The 20,577-nt window shown below is 40.7% G+C and overlaps 2 protein-coding genes across 6 annotated transcripts in view; one reads left to right on the top strand and one right to left on the bottom strand.

Moving 5' to 3' along the window:
• LOC111842505 (contactin-associated protein 1-like) overlaps positions 1–8,498 on the bottom strand; it is a 49,195-nt gene extending 40,697 nt beyond the window's left edge. The window contains exon 1 of one of the 3 annotated variants that reach the window (XM_023809155.2): positions 8,391–8,498. Coding sequence is in view for 1 of the 3 variants with exons in the window: in XM_023809153.2 (XP_023664921.2) it covers positions 1,895–2,066 (172 nt within the window). In the remaining 2 variants the exon portion in view is untranslated. Of the gene's footprint in view, positions 1–1,894; positions 2,692–8,390 lie in introns of those variants that run through there. The other 2 variants (XM_023809154.2, XM_023809153.2) reach the window with 2 other exon arrangements.
• On the top strand, positions 962–13,091 carry ccr10 (chemokine (C-C motif) receptor 10). 3 transcript variants are annotated; one of them, XM_023809165.2, is made up of 2 exons: positions 962–1,021; positions 10,875–13,091. In XM_023809165.2, the coding sequence occupies exon 2, from the start codon at positions 10,904–10,906 to the stop codon at positions 12,104–12,106; it is 1,203 nt and encodes a 400-aa protein (XP_023664933.1). In that variant the 5' UTR covers positions 962–1,021; positions 10,875–10,903; the 3' UTR covers positions 12,107–13,091. The 3 variants fall into 3 exon arrangements, with proteins under 3 accessions (XP_023664933.1, XP_023664932.1, XP_023664931.2); XM_023809164.2 differs by lacking the exon at positions 962–1,021 and adding an exon at positions 2,802–2,884; XM_023809163.2 differs by lacking the exon at positions 962–1,021 and adding an exon at positions 6,962–7,078.
• The last annotated feature ends 7,486 nt before the right edge of the window (positions 13,092–20,577 follow it).

Here is a 20,577-nt window from a genome sequence, read left to right on the forward strand (position 1 = left end):
CACCAAAGCCTTTTGGTTTGAGGTATTGTCAACATTAAGATTAAAATCGCCAGTCAAGAGTGTATTGCCTTAAAGAACAATGCAGATAGTAGTTTGGGCAATTCGGGAGGGTTAAAAACTGCATTGACTGTTGACCTTTTAGCACAGTAGCTAAGAACAGTCTCCTTTGCAGCTTAAACTGATGCATAAAATAGCAGCTACTCCAGCCACTTTCTTACTGTCATATGCTTCATGGAGGACGCTGAAATTCTGCAGAGAAATTTAGGTAAAGAAAGTCATGCCAGGTTTCAGTAAGTAACACAAAATCTCCCTTCTGATCATAAAACATTTGATCTTCATTGTGGGTTCCTTGGTGTACTGGACTGAGGTGCTTGACAATTACATTAATCACATTTGATAATTTTATCCCTCTTTTTTCTATTATAAGATATATTAGAATTGACCCATATACAGTATACTAAATTGTTTAGCACGTGATAGTTGGCTATTATAGGGAAACATGGGTTACTGTCTATGTCAAAAGCGTTATTCATTCATACACCAACGTTTTCTCAGCTATCATACAGAGATCTCTAACATCAGGGTGCACATCATCACATTTAAAACATATACAGGCCTTTTCCAGAATAAAGACATCAGTTCTTTATCAATGCATTAAATGCAGAAAGTCTACTAAAATAATCACAGCTTCATAAACAGTCTGTTTTCAGTATAGCTTAGCTACCAACCTCATTAAAAATGTGAAACCCTCCTATAACACTACTGTACATACTGGCTGGATCATTATTTTCAACAATCAATCGAATAGCCTATTTTTCAGCAGCTACGGATGCATGCCATCTATAAGTAGAACACCTACACAAGTGATTTCAGCAACACTTATATCAAAATTCCTAATAATGGAAACACCAACTGATGAGGTGTGGTTGGACTTCGGGTTTTCAATGTTACTGGTGCTACTACTGCTCCCTGCAAACAGGCAATGAAAGGATTTGACTATAAATCTGCCCAGATTTCGCAAGTAAGATTTTTTCAAAAGACCCCTTATAATGTCATGCTTTATGAATAATTAAAAGTAGAACATAATTAGTGCATAAATTTATTTTGCTTGTGCTTAAAGTGAGCACAGCAAAATACAGCAAAAAAAAAAAAACTAAAACTATTTTATGCATAATTTATCTTTTTGAATTATCAATGACGTCACACAAAATATATTCGGCGTCTCGAAGAAGTATGCCTTAAAAAAATGTCGGTTTTATGTATAAGATTAACACCGCATGTTTAACGCCATTATCTTGATATTATAACATTCTACTACACATAAAGGTCGCGATTTCGTCTACCGCATTAGGGTGGTCCCGCATAAGATCGCAATTCAGAAATTGTCATTTTCCAAACGCCTTCTTCTCACTTAAGGTGAAGCGATAAAGCCATAACTTTACAAAATTGCACGAATTTTGTGCTTTTCAGATACCGTATTTATTTGTGAGCTGCATTATACAGTACGTTATGATCCCCTAGCATCGTATAGGCGTGCAGGGATGTATTTCCCCATGCATGGACTGGGAAGCCGAGAAAAGCACTGCAATGCAGAAGAGTTGACATAGCAATACTCCGCGCATCGGCTGTGGGCTAAAGCCAAATTTGATGCACAAATTGTTGTCATAACAGCAAACATAACGTTTCTAACTGTATTTTCTTTTATAATATTACGATCAAAGTTTAACACGGTGTGCGCATAAGTCAAAACACGAGACTGTTACCCCTAAAACGTCCTCTCTTTTAACCTTGACATTCACCATGAAAGGCCCATCTGTTTATAACCGCAATTTTTTTTTATGCACAATGTCTGTACAGCAGAGACTTCAAAGACGACTAACTGAAAACGACTTACGTGATGAACAGTGTTGAAAACCTAGAAAAAATAAGAGACTTGTGCAAAGTGCTTTATAATTCATCCTTCCTTTTAGAAACATGCTTCCTCGGGTGTCTAAGCTGTAAATGGATATTTCTGATGATAATTTCTTCTTTCCATTGGACACAATGTGCACCCTTTCCCCCTCCATCCAACTTTAACTCGCGCGGCTCCGGGTCTCCTTCCTCGAGGTTGGTCACGAGCACAAGGTGCGCGCTCACCCTCCGATAATAAACCTTATCCTTATATCACATTAGCAAGCTCCATCAGGATCTTTAATTCTTTTAATTTTTTTTAAGTTTAAATCGTGACCGAATTTATAGTTGAATCCGCAACTACACAGTCCAGGTAGTGTTTAAAATTAAATGCACTGCAGATGTAATTGGTATGATCCAAGTGGAGAAAAAAAATGATCGGAGTAACTTTTCGGAAGATCGGCTTATGCACAATAGCTTGCACCTTGATTATACTATATGCAATACAAGCACTTAAAGAAATTTAGCATTCGTGACCGCATAACATAATCATCAAATATAAAACTAGATTATGGTATAGCGCAGTGCCCTCCCATCGGCAGCTTGCGGATTGCCAGCATCCCGCTGTCATCCCAACGCACTACACCTTACTAGGAGGGGGAGAGTCTTCCTTTCGGAACAAAATACAGTACGACCATGTGCTTTATCTTTTTTGCTGTTTCTGTGAAACATAATACAACACATCGAATACGAAATTGTGAAAACATAGTGGTGTGTGGTGCATGATCAGCCCTAAAATTTTGAAATGAATGCCTGGAGATATGTCAGGGACAAGAAGGGTGGGGTTGCTTTAGCACCTGCCCCTTTTGCCCGGACGACTGAAAGTGCTTCCCTTCTGAGATCCCGAGTGTCCTTTTACAATCGCTGACTAAGCAAATCGACGCCTTGTCGATCACCTGCCCTTCGAAACGTCCCTGCAACGGCTTACTTCAAGGTAACGAAAAAGTATGATGACTAAATATGAGAAAAATCCCCCCCATTCTATCTACTTTTAAAACAATTGTGTAAGCATGGACGTGTTCAGATGAACAAAACAGCAGTCACTTGAGAGTGTCTAAAATGGCACATGGTTGAAAAGAATTTCAGTTTTTACCACAGGATTTACACTTTGTTTCACTGTGAGTCATCCAAAAAAAAAAAGAAAAAGAAAAGAAAATAACATAACCCCATACAAAAAAAACAAATATCAGACAATGTGACTCAGTGTGCAGTTATTATTATTATTATATATATGTATATTATTAATGTTATTTATTGTAGTAGTAGTATCAGTATTAGTAGTAGTAGTAGTAGTAGTAGTAGTAGTAGTATCCACAAATACCTAAAATCACCCTGGCCAGGGTTGTGTGAGTGTGTGTGTGGATTAGGTTTATATTACATTGTGGGGACCAAATGTCCCCCACAATGTAATAAAAACCTGTTTTTTTTTCATCATTTGTGAATGCAATCAAAAATGTAAAAGTGCCAAAAGTCTCTCTTTTGTTTGGTTACTTATGATTAAGGTTAGGGCTGGGTAGGGGTTAAGGTTGTCATGTTGTGATTAGAGTTTTCCCCTAGAAATGAATGGAGAATCCCCACAAAGATATGATTACAAACCTCTCTGTGTGTGTGTGTGTGTGTGTGTGTGTGTGTGTGTGTGTGTGTGTGCGCGCGTGCAGATGAAGCCATGGTGGACTACACTCTGATTGGGGTACCAGTCAATCTCAGGGCACAGACAGGCACCTGGGGCCTGTATCACAAAGGGAGATTTGTTGGTTACCTAGATAACTTGTTATCTTGAAACTAGAAAACTTGTAACTAGAAAACCTTTTATCCATCAGCCTGATGGTGGCACAATGTTTTATGTCATTTGCTAATTTGCAGAATCTGAAATATATACATTATCAAACTTCCTAGATCATTCATCCGACTCACACAAAATTTTAATTGCAGCATCTTGAGACCTCATAGACAAAAAGTTGCCCTTAGGATTTTGATCAAGCAAATTGTTCTGATGCTTTGGACCAATAAATTTATTGGGCCTATTGCATTTAATAACTGATTTCTCATCAACAGAACATCCAGTTCTCACCAAACATGCTAATTCTAGTTGGTATGACAATCCGAGGCGCCACATCAAATTTCATAAAACTCACCCTATAGGCAGTGCTAACTGAAAATAATTTATAACTCAGAAAGTACTGGTCCCAGAAATGTGAAATTTTGTGTACTTATTCATTGCCAGATGTCCTGATTAATTAATTATTTAGTTCATCTACTCCTTAGACATGCCTGGTGGTAACCAATCAAATTTCAACAGGCTGTAATTACCCTTGAGTATGACTAAGAATCGTGACATTTGGTGTCGTGGTGCATCATTCCCTGGTATATGACTGAGAATCATGAGATTTGGTGTAATGGTTCCTTTCGCAACTCAGGCCAGAAAAAAGGCACAGGTTGGGCTTATGGTGGTGCTATTACACCCATAATCCACAGGGGGCCCTTATACGGTAATGTAGATATTATAAATTCATACATACACAACGTGCTCCCATGCTTAATACACATTCATTTACAGACATTCTAATGGAACATTGAAGGCATGTCCATAACATAACAGACCTACCAACAGCCACCATAGCATGATGAGTAGCATGCATGTTAAATTAAAACAAGATTTGTTTGGGTGTAAGATTCTGCATCCTCAAATTAAGAGAAAAATCATGTTCCTGTTGATGAATAATGTTGCTGTATTGTATTGTCTGTTAGAACAGGTCAGGAACGAGTTACGACCCCGAGGTCACAACAGGCCTCCAGCCACAAGACTCTCCTCCCTGAAACAAAAACATGTCCCTGCCCATAAACAACTTCACCAACATTGCTTACAGATTTTTTCTTTAACACATGTTTCTCATACTAACCACCCACTGAACTAGTGAACTGTGCCCAGTTTCAGCCAAGCAGCCGTAGAGTAGGTATTTTTTTAGCATTGGCCCATCCATGTCATTAAAAACCATTACTCAGTTTGGCTTTCTTTCCTCTTCATTCTAGGAAGATGCAAAACAAGTTCAGAATCAGAATCAGAATCAGAATAAGCTTTATTGCCAGGTATGTTGACACATACGAGGAATTTCTTGTAGTGACAGAACTCTATACAGTGCAACACAATGACAGTGACAAGACAAGACACAGGTAATAAAAAGAGTTACCGTATTTTTCGGACCATAAGACGCACCTAGTTGTAGGGGAGGGAAATGAAGAAAAAATAGATTCTGAACCAAATAGTGTCCTACAATATTTTACGTCAACCATGTACAGTGAACAGTAGTCAACAGCAGCATTAAGAACCATTATCACTGTTATTAACAAATAAAGTCAGTAAAAAACAATAAAAGTACAAAGAAACAAGGAGACACTTCAGTAACAAAAAACTTTCATGTGTATGAATGATCCATTGACACCTGGCCACATCCCTCCCCCCTTTTATGGCGCTGATGGGGATGTATTTGGATCGTGTTTCACCGTTGCGTTGTTCACCAAATTACCATGCGAATGCGATTTGAATACGCGCTAATGCGGCTATTTAGAATGTGAATAGCGATCTTCGGGTGACAGCGGTACTACACGCCCCCGATGCAGGTAAAACAAAGTAAGGGGACATAGTTTATTTTTTTGCCGATTTAACCTAATTTTAAAAACTGTAATACTTCCGACAATGGACGTTTTGAAAAGAAGACAGATTACGGATTTAGCCAGCGTTACATTAAGATTTCAGCGAGAGATAAACTGAAATAGACGCGAGAAGTACGCTGCGTCGCCAACTATGCATTCGACCTCAGAGGGTTAAAGCATGTGAGCAGAGCAATATTCGGACCATAAGACGCAGTGACTTTTTCTCCCCTCTTTTGGGGGAGGAAAAGGTGCGTTTTATGGTCCGAAAAATACGGTATATACAGATATACAAAGTAGCGTGCAAAATAGCAAAAAGTTATACATTCATTCATTTTCCAACTACTTATCAGGATCAATGAACTAAATAAATCAATGTATGTAAAATAATCAAACTAAAATGTCCTGCACTGGCTCTGTGTTATAAAATGCATCCATTCACCCATCCAGGGCCTGCTCTACCTTTCCAGAGGCCCTAGGCACAGCTTTATGTAGGAGGTCCCATTACCTAGATAACTGGTGATCATTTCACTTCTTCCGCAGTATAGATAATTCTGAATGCATGTTCTGCCTATTGCTAGACCCAGCCTGGTATCCATCCATACATCCACCCAGCTATCCCTCTGTGACTAACAATTTATGGTTGATACTGTATAGCCTGCATGTCAGGAAGCCTTCCCTGTGACCACATTTTGGAGTAGATCCTGGATAACACCTCAAGCTCTTACCGCACTCTAACAGACAACTCATTCAATGGCTATTAAGTGACTCTTCTGTTTCCTCATTATTAACCCATCTAACATTGGCCTTTCTCATATCTGTGTTTATGTCCTGGACATAAAGAATAAAGAGAATCTGAATTTACAATATCTTGAAAAATACCATGTCCAGAAAATCACTGAATTTCAGTGGGGCTTCATTCTGTCTATTGCAGTTTATTAAAGTCTTATCCATACATCCATCCATTTTCCGTACCCGCTCATCCAATGCAGGGTCATGGTGAGTTTTTTCCTGGGTGTACAGGGCATGCGGCAAGGTACATCCTGGACAGATTGTCTATCAATTGCAGGGCACACATCCAAACACAAGCTATCACACACTACAGGAAATGTAGAAAAATTGCTTTACCTAATCACAAATTTTTGTACTGTGGAACTGAAGTATTATCATTTTTTTCCATGGACTGTAACATTTTGCCATATTCATCTAAATTATGGAAGGGCACACCATGCATATTGTACTGCAGACAGTGTGCCAGTTCTTAATCTAAAGTGGCTTGAAGTTATTTGTCGATTCCAGGTTTCTTTGAAGTCCTCTGAATATGAGATTAAGCAGCACTGACAGCTCTGCTACCAAAACATGTTTTTTTTTTTTTTTTTTTTGGGGCAACGCAAGGGCAGATGGGTTGGCAATTTTTTAACCTACAAACATATCTTCCGTGTCACACTGCCATTAGTTCCACCAGTTCCCTTCAACACAGGTATGTACACCGATCTATTAGTATTTGGACATTTTTGCTAATGACAGAATGCTCGTTTGAAAACCATTAATGTTAAAGCTAGTACATGCATTTCCTACTTAATGATTTTTTCAGTATCACTCCACGTATCCTAACAATAGCCTATACTGTATGACTAAATATTGTTGCTCTCTAAAACACTAATAAACAATGCTTGCCACCATAATACAACAGGCTGTCATAAGCAACATGATTATATTAAAAAAATACTTATACAGGAAAATGTAGGATTGACTCTACTAATGCTTGATAGAAAAAAATTCATGATAGAGAAAAATCAAGCATGCAACAAGTTGGACAGAGCTATTCAAAAGCCAGTTTTTCCGTAAATGTCGAGGGTGTGAAGAGGGGATTCTTTAATTTTGCCTTTGTATGATCAGTCATATTTCACTTCTTGTTTGAGTATATACAGTCAAAAACTGTTTTAAGCCAATTAACTCAATTGTTTTTTTGTCTTTGACAGTTTAATAAGATGCTCCTAATATTATATTAACTGAAATTAAACACATAGTAACTACTAAGTGTGCTTTATTTAAAATTTGGACTTGCCATATCTGGCAAATAGTATTTAAATGCCTTTCTTCAGTCATTAGGGAAACCTAAAACCACGCAGTGAAATGGTTTATAAAGTGTAAACATATTTATAGCATTTCAAAAATGCATGTTGCTGGTCGTGTTTGTATACATGTTTAAGTATGAAGTGAATGACACTTAAGGTCCTGCCATTAACATATAATCCTTTAGGACTTTGTCTTAATGCATAAATAATTAAAATAAAAACATCCCTATTATCCAGTTGCTTTTGTGGTCTAATGCTTTTGCTTAAGATGTCCTACAAGCAAAAGCTGATAAGCTGAAATTCCAAGAAGGGTACCGACAGTTTTGTCTTATAAAAAAAGGCAGATGTCTGGCTACAGCATATATCCGCATAAACTCAGATGATGACAATGAAAAATTATGTTTAGTTACAATTATTTTGTGATAAATATGCTTTCATTTTTTCTTAACATACCGGCAATGCAATGATATTGACACATTTACTGTATCTACATAAATCTCATCAGCCCATAAGCGATATCTGACACTTATGCAAACGACTTCTGTAGCTGATCGTCTAAATAAAATGTCACCATATCGATTTCTATTTCAAGCTTCACTGCAGTCTACTTGAAAACACAAACACAATTATAACCAAATAAACCAAGTCCAGTTACAGTAAGTTAACTTTAACATACTTTAACAATATGAATTACTAATGACCCGTGGTACTTACCCTGACTGCCGAGCTCCCCTTTCAATATCAACCTGCTCTCTTGACAACAAAATTTGGACAGTTCTGGGCTTTATGTCTTATCTCTCATGTGGTGTACATCAAATGAGGAATATATAGCCCAGAGTAACAGCTAAAACGTCAGGGTGCGTGCAAAGGATGATTTATACGCTGCCCACATTTTCCTTTGAGTAACGGTCTGAAGGCACTGGCACGCAAGGTTAGTTTGGTTTTGATGAAAATGTGGTGGGAAATTACTCAAAACCGTCAATTTATGTGACCGCAGCTAATTCCCCTTGGTATGATTTTTTTGTTAATGTTATATATCAAACATTCCACTTCTTAATGAAGGTAGGCAAAATAAACTAGAAATCCAGTTCATAGGTGCTCGAGTACTGTATGTATTTTTAACCAGCAGCTTGGGCTGAAAGGTTTTCACTCATTTGCTATATTATTTATTGTTCTTAAAGTTTGGAAAACACAACACCATTAACAGTGGCACCGAGACTGCAGTTTATCTTAAATTATATTACACCATGTTACAGTACATTACAATGAGCATCGTAATCTTGCCATCTCCTTTTGAGTCTAATACAGTTGACACGCTACTGCACTGCCAAATTCTTAAAAGCGGACTTCCGAACAAACCACTTCACATTAAAGTTAAATGTATCCCTTAAAACTGAAAACTATATAATGTAAGGTGATCATACATCTTTCCTGGACTTTTCCTCCTTTTTTGGGACTTAAAAATGTCTGAAATGTCCAGGATTTTGCTATCTTTTATGTTGATATTTGCTTTCATCAGTCAGAATACTTTATTTGCATATATATATGCGTCGCTTTGACGCCTCTCTTTGCGTCCTGCCCCCGATGTCCTCTTTTTCGCAAAGCGGAAGATGGTCGCCCTAATATAATGTTTAAGATATACTGTAGCACACTGTGGTTAGTTGCCTCACACCTGTAGGACCAGGGTAACCTGGTCCCGCCCCCCCCCAGTCAAAAAACATGCTGAGGCTGACTGAAGTTACCAAACTGCCCATTGGTGTGTGTGTGTGTGTGTGTGTGTGTGTGTGTGCCCCGTTACGGCTTGGCGCCCCATCATGGGTTGTTCCCTGCCTTGTACCTGCAGCTTCCAGGATCGGTTCTTGATCCCCATGACCTTGAATAGCAGTTACAGAAAATGGATGGATTCATTTTCATGGCCAGAGCATTGGCTAGCATTGTTGTCTTGCTTTTCCAGGTTGGAGGTTTGAACCCTGCTCTGGGTGTCTAGCGTTTGCAGGTTCTCCCCTATATCACACAGGTTTCTTCTTGGAACTCTGGCCTTCTCTAATGGGCCAAAGACGTGCAATTTGGCATTTTTACCTCATATACAGAATGTGCCCCTGTCCATCCACTGCCTTCTGACAACCTGGAAATAAACAAGATAAACCTTTTCAGTTCTCAGAAAATAAAAAGAATCACCCATTGAGAATACAGCTTCAGAAATTACTGATATCATTCTACCACAATTACAAGCAATGAGTGTTTTCAGATTCAGATGAACTTAGACCTAATCTATCAAATACCAGCCTTCAGTCCATGTACGGCTAAAACGATGAATTCCCCCTCAAACACATCAGAACAGTCAAATGCACTTAACATCACAATAAATGCCAGCTTTTGGAAATGCATTTATGTTGACACTTTCATGGTGTCTTGAAATCCAAAAATACCACTTATTCGATACAAGGCCATTCCCAAAGAACGAAAAACTGAAAGCAGAATGAAAAATTAATGAAACTGTAGTTTAATGAAACTGCAACCACAAAGGCCCTGTCAGTTATCTGCACGCCATGTTGCATTGCTCATTAATCTAAGAATTCTGCTCTCTAAGCTAACAGTATTTCAGTGTTGTCCTCTTGTTTTACTAGTGTCTCAGATTAAGAGACTCCACCAGAGTGGATGTCTGAGGTACAGCGGCAGGAGCATACAGTATAAGTTGAACTTGAACCAATATTATTCTTTCCATACGTTTATTGTAAAAGGTAATGCGTACTGTCCATTCATTCATTAATTCATCACGGTGTTGACTCATTACTTTCATCTGTGTTATTGCAGTAACTGGTCACAATTTGTGCTCCTATCAAGCTCAGCTCTGTTTGAACAAATAATTCCCTGAGATCATATACTTTACAAAGTTTTGTTAAGTTACACCACTGATGCACTTTTTCAATATTATTCTTTCTATATGTTTATTGTAAAAGGTAATGCGTATTGTCCATTAATTCATTAATTCATCACAGTGTTGACTCACTGCTTTCATCTGTGTTATTGCAGTAACTGGTCACAATTTATGTTCCTATCAAGCTCAGCTCTGTCTGAACTAATAATTCTCTGAGATCATATGCCTTACATAGTTTTGTTAAGTTACACCACTGACGCACTTTATTTGGTTTCACTAGTTGATATCTGCCACTGTTTTGTTGTTTTATCTTTACACAGGTTTAAATTCAAGCAAGCTTTTCCCACATATGGCCTCCCAAATGCTTTTCTATAACATGGAGGAGTACAGCTATGAGAATGACAGCTACGATAACGACACCTTCCAGGAGTTGTGCGAAACCAACTGGACCGAAAAGTTTTCCATTAAAGTGGTCCAGATGAGCATTTTCTCAGTGGTGTTCCTTCTGGGCTTCCTGGGGAACCTGCTGGTGATCACCACCTTCACCCTGTACCGCCGGCTGTGCCTGCGCTCCATGACGGACGTCTTCCTCTTCCACCTGGCCGTGTGTGACATGCTGCTGCTGTTCACCATCCCGCTGCAGGCCGGTGACATACTTCTGGACAACTGGCCGTTTGGCAGTATCCTCTGTAAGATGATGCACAGCCTGTACGCCATCAACACCTACAGCGGCCTGCTGCTACTGGCCTGCATCAGCGTGGACCGCTACGTGGTGATTGTGCAGACACGCGCCGCGCAACGCCTGCGCCGGGGGCAGCTGCACTACAGCAAGCTGGTCGTGCTTGGGGTGTGGCTGGTCTCCCTGCTCCTCAGCCTGCCGGAGATCATCTTCGTGAGTGTGGATGAGGAATCCATGCAGTGCGAGCTGCAGTCGACCTGGGAGGTCAGGATGGCCACGCGGTACACCCAGATCGCCGGCTTCTGCCTGCCCTTCCTGGTGATGCTGGTGTGCTACTCCCTGATTGGCCGCATGCTGCTGAGGGGGCAGGGCTGGCGTCGGCAGCGCACCCTCCGGCTCATCCTGCTCCTGCTGCTGGTGTTTGTGCTCTTCCAGCTTCCTCACACCCTCGTGATCTCCCTCAAGGTGGCGGGTGTCATCACCACGTGCACCCAGTGGAACGCCACCCTCATGGCCGAGTATGTCACAAGGAGCCTGGCTTACACACGCTGCAGCCTGAACCCCCCACTCTACGCCCTCGTGGGCGTCCGCTTCCGTAGTGATGTCCAGAAGCTTCTCAGTAGCATGGGCTGCCTGTGTGGCGGCGCCTCAACCTCGCTTTCCGAAAGCTGCGGCTCCACCACCCCCACGCTGCCAACATCCAGGTCGTTCCTCACATCCACCTCCACCACCTTCCTCCCCACTCCGTTGTCGCCCATCCTCCCAGATCTCCGAAAGCCACCCTGCGCCTTGCCCATCATCCATCCAGCCCACGTGAAGGAGTACATCACTTCCTCAAACTACTGTTCTGAGCTGCACCACCATGTTTCCTGAAATGTGCCATTTCCTGTGGTTATCAAGAGCCTCCATATGAAGACTGGTGAAGTTTAACCTCTGCGAGAAGTGTATGTGGAAATGTTAACATGAAGCGAAAAGTTATAATACATTATAACTTTCATTATGTTGAATCATTATATTGATTTTTTTTTCTTTGTTTTTGTTATATTGAATTTTTTTAAGTTTATTTCATGTTAAATATTGCTTAATGGGCTGGTCTGATGGTGTGTGAAGTAATGTTTTATTTTTCCGTCAGTGATTTTATGTAGATGCACTGTGACGCTGAGCATATAAATAAACTTGCTTTCAAACTGCGAAGGTGACAATCTCTGCTTCACTGAATACGATTATATAGACTGTAGGTGTGTGAGATGCCTGCAGGTGGTCTGGTTTCCTCCCACACCATCAGGTGATGTCCTCATGTTGAATGACTCATATTCCTGGTTCTGCACTATGCTTCTAGTAATTGTATATATGGATAAATGTGACTTGATTCAAAAGAGTGCTTATTGAAAAGATTGCAATAATTTTTGCTTAAAATTATGGAATGCAGTTAAATAGCAAAATTCCTTTTCCACAAATTACAACAGGATTTCAAATTTAAACTAACTATTATGTTAAATTTAATAATGGTATTGTCCCGCTGTGCATGTGCCGATTATCCTGAATATTATCTGTCTGTTTAGTGTGTTTGATACCGTAACATTTTCACTAGCAGTAACATGCAACAAAGACTTCAACAGCAAAAGCTTTGAGGGTAATTACACTGCCCTCTTCTGGACAAAATGCTCACATCAGATCTTTAGCAACTGCAGTAATGAGCATTACATCCGTGCTCTGGACCTACTTCCCCCTGTTGAGTTCTGACATAGATTGTCACCATCTTCTGAAATCAAAGGAGTTCCATGCCAATTGTGCCTACTATGATGCTTATAATATGTTATTTATAAGTATTGTCTGGTTTTATTAAATATAAAGTGTAAACCAACGGTATAGATCTTCTGCATTCTTTCCGTTTCATTTCAGTTTGCAGTTTCATGTATCGTATGCACAACTCAATTCCTTGCCTTTATAATAATCTTACTAGACACTAAATGGCAATATTGATTATGTGATTGATTTAAGCTTCTCATCACTTTCATGGGCGCCCAAATCTGTGTGTGTGGATCTACACAGCCTTCCTCAGTGGTCAGACTAACTGGCGTCCCTAAATTGCCCATAGCATGTGAGTATGTGTCCCCTGTGATGCACTGGCATCCTGTCCAGGGTGTCCTCTGCCTCAAACTACTTGGGATAGGCTGCACCCTCCCTTGACCTTGACCAAAATACATGGCATAACAGATTGTTGGATTATTTTAATAATAATAATAATAATAATCCAAGTTGACAGTTCATCTCTTCATTTTTACTGCATAACATACAATTGGTCTATGTTCCCATTTTGATAGCTTATTTCTTTTATATATAAAAAGCACCTTTCAATTTCTAATAAATAGAAACTTTCGCATTTCACTAAATTTCACATGGCTGTTTGATAAATATAAAATATTGTGGCTTCTGCTATAAACCCCTGTTGATAGAGAGCAAATGTTCCCCTTGATATAAATCCAGTTTCAATCAATTATACTCTGATTCTGATCTGATTCCGTATATGATGATGTATATATATTTATGTATGTATGTATGTATGTGTGTCTAGACATATGACAAAGACTGAAAGTCTGGTCTCCCATGCCGAATCTATCGCCTCATGTGACATCATCAAAAGAAGTTTTACACATCACCTTACCAAAGCATAGAACAGTGTGCATCAGAGTTCTACACTCCATCCCTGGTTTGATACAGTTTTCCCATGCTACCAACTTAGAAAAAATAGTGCTGCCAGTCATGATTGTGACCAACCAGGTCCTAAATGCTTCTTGATGTACCTGAGAGAGGAAGTGCAAAAACTTGCATAAACCTCAAAACAAGATTTTGAACCTGAAAGCAAGCTTTATTTTTCGTCATGCCTCTTCAACCAGTCTTGCCACACAAACTAAAGTAAGTGGCTTTTATTGCACAAATATACACCTGCACAAGCTTCAGTCATAATGCTGATAAAAATGGTGGGTGAACATTATTCTGGAAGAGTATGTGAAACACTGGGCTGGGAGCAGAAGCTAACTTTAGAGATGAATTGGACTTTCGTAATGACAGACTCGTGTTAGGCCTTCTGCTTTCAGACCACAGCTCAGGAAAGGACTCCTCTACTTCCTGTTTTACCAGTAGATTCCCCATGTGCTAAATAAGTCTGCTTACAGGAGGCAAGGGACCTTAGAACTTATCATTACAACACTCACTGTTGCTGTGTCACAGGATACACAAGGTGGTACACTAAGCTTGAAGGAAGTCCAACGAACTGAAAGATGGCTGCTGGGAAAAGGAACCCCACAGAATACATAACAACATGCTCAATATTAGCATTAGCCTTACCCTACACTAGGTTTTTTCTGCATGAATATTTTTCTGCAAAACAGCACCATACTGTATGTATATATATATATATATATATATATATATATATATATATATAGAGAGAGAGAGAGAGAGAGAGAGAGAGAATGGAGAGACAATGTATGAAAAGGATATCAATATAACAATATAATAGGGTAATATCAAAATGATACATGTTGTGTAATGTGACTACTTTATATGATGGAAAAACCATGGGTATTAAATATACATGATTATATTACAAAAATGAGACACACTGCAGACAATGACAGAGCAGAATAGCTGCATACTCTGTGCGTGATGTCCACATTTATATGAGAGGAAAAAAGAACCACAGACCTCTCCTGGGTCCCCTTGTCGCCATTGACACAGCACAGAAGGTGGCCTTCAGTAGCTGCCTGCTAAACAGTAACATAGGGTGGCATAGAGCTCCTCTATGCCATGTTCTCTCTGTGATTGCACAGGTATTCCTCCAGATATTCCAGTTTCCTCTTGCAGTCCAAAGGCTTATACCAAGGTGAAGTAATGTCTCTAAAATTCCCAGGGTGTGTGTGCCCTTCAATGGACAGGCATCCTGCTCAAGCTGACCCTGGCTTGTGCCCTGTGCTTCTGAGGACAGACTGCAGGACACAAATGACCTTACACTGGATAGGCTGCTTAAAAATATCATGTAATATATTTAACAACCATTTAAAAGCATTCTTAGTTCACAGAAATCAATTTCAAGTTTCAGTTACAAACAAACCAAGTAGGTCTGCAGTGATTTTGAACCAAAGGTAGGATGTATACTGGACAGAAGACCACAAAGTTTTTCAGAAACTATCCTTCCATTCATCCATGTATTTTCTTCCACTCATCCAGGTTCGGGCTGTGGGGGGGGGGGGGGGGGGGGGCAGCCGGAGTAGGGATGCCCAGACCTCTCTCCCCCCAGCCACTTCCTCCAGCTCCTCTGGGGGAATACCAAGGCATTCCCAGGCCAGCCAAGAGATGTAATCTCTGCAACATGTCCTTGGTCAGCCCTGGGGTCTCCTTCCAGTGGTACATGCCTGGAGCATCTCCCCAGGGAGGCATCTAGAAGGCATTCTAGATAGATGACTTTGAGGAAAAAAATGTCTACTTAAATATCCGAGTTCCTCACCTATGGTGATACATCAATGAAATGTGAAAAATATAGTCCTGCTGGTTTTGGGTGAGTAAATATCCAACTCGCGAGGGCAAATGTGAAACTAACAAGCACAGAAGGAAGAATTGTGTGTGATTATCAAAATATCATGCTCAAACTATCTTTTTTTCAAATGTTTTTCTTTCCTTGTCGATTTGATTGCTGTTCTTGCAGCACCAAGTGGATTTCCTTTGGGTGTTCTTTGAGCTTGAGTGAAATTTTTGCATTCAAGTTTTGACATGAGCATGGTTTTGACAGTTTGGGGGTAAGCTTATGTCCCATTTCTGTTGGTGAATGCTATTAGCTAATAATTCCTGGTTTTGTGATTGACTGAACTCTCACTCTGGTTATACAGGAACCTAATAGCCTGTAACAACGGACCCTGCACCACGTACTGCTGAAGAACCCCCTACAGGGCACCCCGAGAGACTTAGTCATATGTCTTTTCCAAGTCCACAAAACACATGTAAACTGGTTGGGCAAACTCCCATGAACCCTCCTGCCTGCTTGTATGGGTGAATAATGCTCCACAAATTTTTCCACCATGAGAAACAGAGAGTTCCAGCATGTCCTCACATCCAGGACAACAAAATGGTCAGGCAGGCCTGAAATGCATAAAGAACCTCATTGAACTCAATTTAAATATATTAAGTCAGGCCTGAATGATAAAACATTGAGGTTTAGTTTCTTACACACATCTCTTGATCCACACAATGGCATCCCGGTTCCTCACTGCCCACTTGGAGATGGTTTGGATGGTATGGACCTTTTGTGCTCCAAAGTTGAGTATGTGCAAAGCATCCAGGCTTTGTGATTTGGAGCTGTTGTACAGCCATGTCCATATTTGCAGCATTATCTACTGCTATGGCTAGATCCTTCTCTCTTACACCAAATTCTGCAAGGACTTTTCCTATCTCCTCTGCCACAACAGGATCAGCCTGAGCCTCATACACTGCCTGGGTCTGTAGGACTTTCTGTCTCAGTTGGTCTTATTTACACAGGGGAGTGTAACTGTGATATAATGATCTTGTGTGATACTTGTCTACCCATCATTGGTTGTGGCTTCTTTTGACACACTGGTAAGCTCACTAATGATGTTTTTCTTCATAACACTAAGCAGGTATGATGGTGTTAGATAATGTCTCTTGATGATGGTGGTAACTGGGGTTAAGGGCTGTCGTCATCTACCTACGCTTGAAAAAAGGCAAACTTCTGACAACTGAGAACTCATTTTGTTTGTTTTTGCATTGCTTATTATGGTTGTGAATTAACTTATCCCTGGTTGCCAGGAGAGCTCAGTTCAAGCTTAAGGTACTAGCAGTTAGCGGTTTATGCGATGCCATGCATACCTAAACCAACTCGACTCCACTGTGGTGAAGGGCTGTAAATCTTTCACAATAAACTTTGCAATAGCCCTGCGATATTCTGCTCTTTTTTCGTTCAGCATTTTTTCTTGTCGCGTGATGAAGAACGGAGTGGACTTCGCTGTCTGAATTCTGCTTTACACTGACAAAGCTGCAGCTGCTGCTTGACTGATGCTGTTAGAACACAAATTAAAACCGATACTCATTTTGTATGTCCTGAGTGAAAAACTACAGACTTACTTTTACAATGATAATGAGCATTACCTGGACTTTGGCTACTTCCAGCAACATCGAAGCTGGAAGACTGCATTGAGTACACTTCAGCAACCCCTTTGTTTAAGCAGTCAAACACACTGCACTTCTTCACATTTATATGATGTTGTGGTTAGGTTTTAAAGTTTATGTGCAAAAATCCTGGCAAAATGAAAATTAAAATGAAATAGCACGATTTGCACAATTACATTTTTCACTCATGTATAAGTCAGATGTGAAAAATTAAAAAATAAAATTAAAAAGCCTTTTTGTCTTTTCATTTTCCAATTTGACTTTTCATTTCTTGCTTTGTTTTTTAATTTTCATTTTTAAATATATGTTAATTGGAGCAGGAAGTGGGCGGAGCTATGGATCGCTGCTGCGTTTTGCTGAGTATTTGGGTTTGTTGATTCCATTGCCCTTGTGTTCCTTGCATATGGTCGACTATGTCATCCAAACTAATTGCAAAGTCACACATGATGTAAGTTAGCTACTCATTTGCAGCTTCTGAATCATTTAACTTCTTATTCATCTAACGCAGTTCGGAAGGCCTTCTTCTTCAACCCAGCTATCCAGGAGGTTGATTCCAGAGTACACTTGAGTTTACCCCAATGAATGAGGGGAACCCCAGCGGATGAGAGTCGCCTCCTTTCCACTCCAAGTCAGGGGACAGGCTCTGACTGTTGTCTGTGCTTATGCACCGAATTACTTGTTCAGATTATCCGGCCTTCTTGGAATCCCTGGTTGGAGGGCTAGAAGCTGGCCTGTCTGAGGACTCCATTGTTCAACTGGGAGAGTTTACTGCTCATGTGTAATGACAGTGAAACCTGGAAGGGTGTGATTGGGATGAATGGCCTGCCCAATCTGAACCTATATCATGCTCTGTTATTGACCTTTTGTGTTAACCACAGTTTGTCCAGAACGAACACCATATTCAAACATAAAGATGTTCATAAGTGCACCTAGGCTCAAGTTCTATGATAGAATTTGTCTTTGAATCTTCAGATCTGATATTGCATGTTTTGGACAACTGGGTGAAGAGAGGTGCTGAGCTGTCAACTGATCACCACCTGGTGGTGAGTTGGATCAAATGGCAGATAGACCCAAATGCATAATGAGAGTGTGCTGGGAACATGGACGAGGCCCCTGACCAAGATATCTTCAACTTACACCTCTGGCAGAACTTCTCTTGCATCCTAAAGGAGGTTGGAGACACTGAACCTGAATGGACAATGGTCCAAGCCTCCATTGCTGAGGGGGCTGTGCACAGCTATGGCTGCAAGGGTGTTGGTGCCTGTCATGGTGGCAATCCCCAAACCCTGCTGTTGGGCAGAAGAAGGAGGCCTTTTGAGTTCGGTTAGCTTGTGTGACTCCTGAAGCAGCCAAGAAGACTTCCATCTTGGAAGCTGCTGAAGCAAAAACTTGGACATTTGAGAATTTTGGTAAGGCCATGGAAAATTTCAGTTGGCTTCAAAATTCTGGCAAACCCTCAGGTGACTCAGGAGGGAGAAGCAGGTTTTTATGCTGTTTACAGCGTAGGAAACTGATGGAGCACTGTTGATATCAAATGGGAATTTTTTGAGGACCTCCTGATTCTCTCTGACATGCCAAGTCTTCCAAGTAAAGCTGGAAGACTCAAGGTGATAATACACAGTTCAACTTTGCTGCCGGCAAGCTGCCAACCAGGTATGAAAAAGCACTATTCAACTGGCTCTATTGATCTTGAAAAGCTGCCCTCTGCCGATCAAAGTTTTTCAAAAAGAAATTTGTTGCCCAATATCAATTGGAAAGTTCCCAACCAATTAGTCAGCAACACTGCCCTGCAACATTGTTCAAAAAGTTGTCCTGTGTATCATCACAGAGGAGGACTCACCAATCACTAGGGCTGAGGTCACTGAAATAGTCAAAAACTATTTTGTGGAAAGCCTCCTCTTGGAGGAGGGGGTCCAGTTTGGTGGCTTCAGGATCACATCTTTGCTTTCTGCAGATGATGTGGTCCTGCTGGTTTCATCATCCTGTGGCCTACAGCATGCCCTGGGATGGTTTGCAGCTGAGTGTCAAGTGACCAGAATGAGGATCAGCACCTTCAAGGCTGAGGCCATGGTATTACAGTTTCTCAGGCGCTTAACTACTTTTTTCAGAACAATAACCACAATCTCAAATCAGCCAATGCAGCCTGCATAACACTAACAAATCTGGCAGAACTCCCCATTTTCCCTGCAAAACCCTCTCCGTGAATCGAAACACTAAATAGCTATTGCAAAAATGCATAACTCAACCAGTAACACACATCAGTCAAACAGGAGACACATACAAGCAATCAGTGAACACTCTCAGACAAAATACTCACTAACTGCATTAAAATCAGTACACACACAGAGGGGGCAACAACATACAAAAATGAGAATGCATCTTCTCTGCAGGTAAAGTGGGTTTATTGGCTGATTATGCAAACACGAATATCAAGAAAATAAATTTGCCACGAGAAAAAAAAAAGCCAAGTGATTTACTCTGGCTGATCTCTTCGATCCGACATCAGGCCACATGTTCTCGTCAACATCGCAAACAATATTTTCCCTGGCAATACACCGTGGGAAAAACCTCCGAGAATGTCTGATCCAGCCTTGGCAGTCTGCCGCTGTGACCGCTCCACATGCCTCCGTCATGGCATCTAAAAGTGGCCGTTCCTCATATGGATGCGGATCATAGACTTTCCATCGCCATGCAGAAAAGAATTCTTCAATTGGATTGCGGAATGGAGAATATGGGGGTAGGAATTCCATTGTGATATGTGGATGAGCGAAAAACCAGTCCCTCACGGCAGCTGTATGATGAAAAGGAACATTGTCCCATATGACAGCATAATGCTGAGCTGTGACTGTAGCATCTTCTCTCCCTTCAGACTACAAAAGTGCTCTGTAAAGCTCTTCAAGGAACGCAATATGCTTCTCAGAGTTATATGGCCTAACTGTTGGGATGTATACCACCGGACCGGTCTCTGATATACCTGTGTGCACATTGTAATGTTTGCACCTCTCTGCCCTGGTATCTGCACTGTTGCTCGTTGCTCAATAATATTCCTCCCATGCCTCCTGGTCTTGGCCAGATTGAAGCCAGCTTCATCCACATACAAGAATGTAAGAGGTTCAGCACTGGACTCGAGCTCCATGATCCTCTGAAATCACAACATCCATCCC

The sequence above is a fragment of the Paramormyrops kingsleyae genome, chromosome 5, assembly GCF_048594095.1.
Source record: "Paramormyrops kingsleyae isolate MSU_618 chromosome 5, PKINGS_0.4, whole genome shotgun sequence".
Lineage (NCBI taxonomy): Eukaryota > Metazoa > Chordata > Actinopteri > Osteoglossiformes > Mormyridae > Paramormyrops > Paramormyrops kingsleyae.

Excerpts from the sequence above, each read along its gene's own strand:
- ccr10 (XM_023809165.2), top strand. The coding sequence starts at position 10,904 with ATGGCCTCCCAAATGCTTTTCTATAACATGGAGGAGTACAGCTATGAG.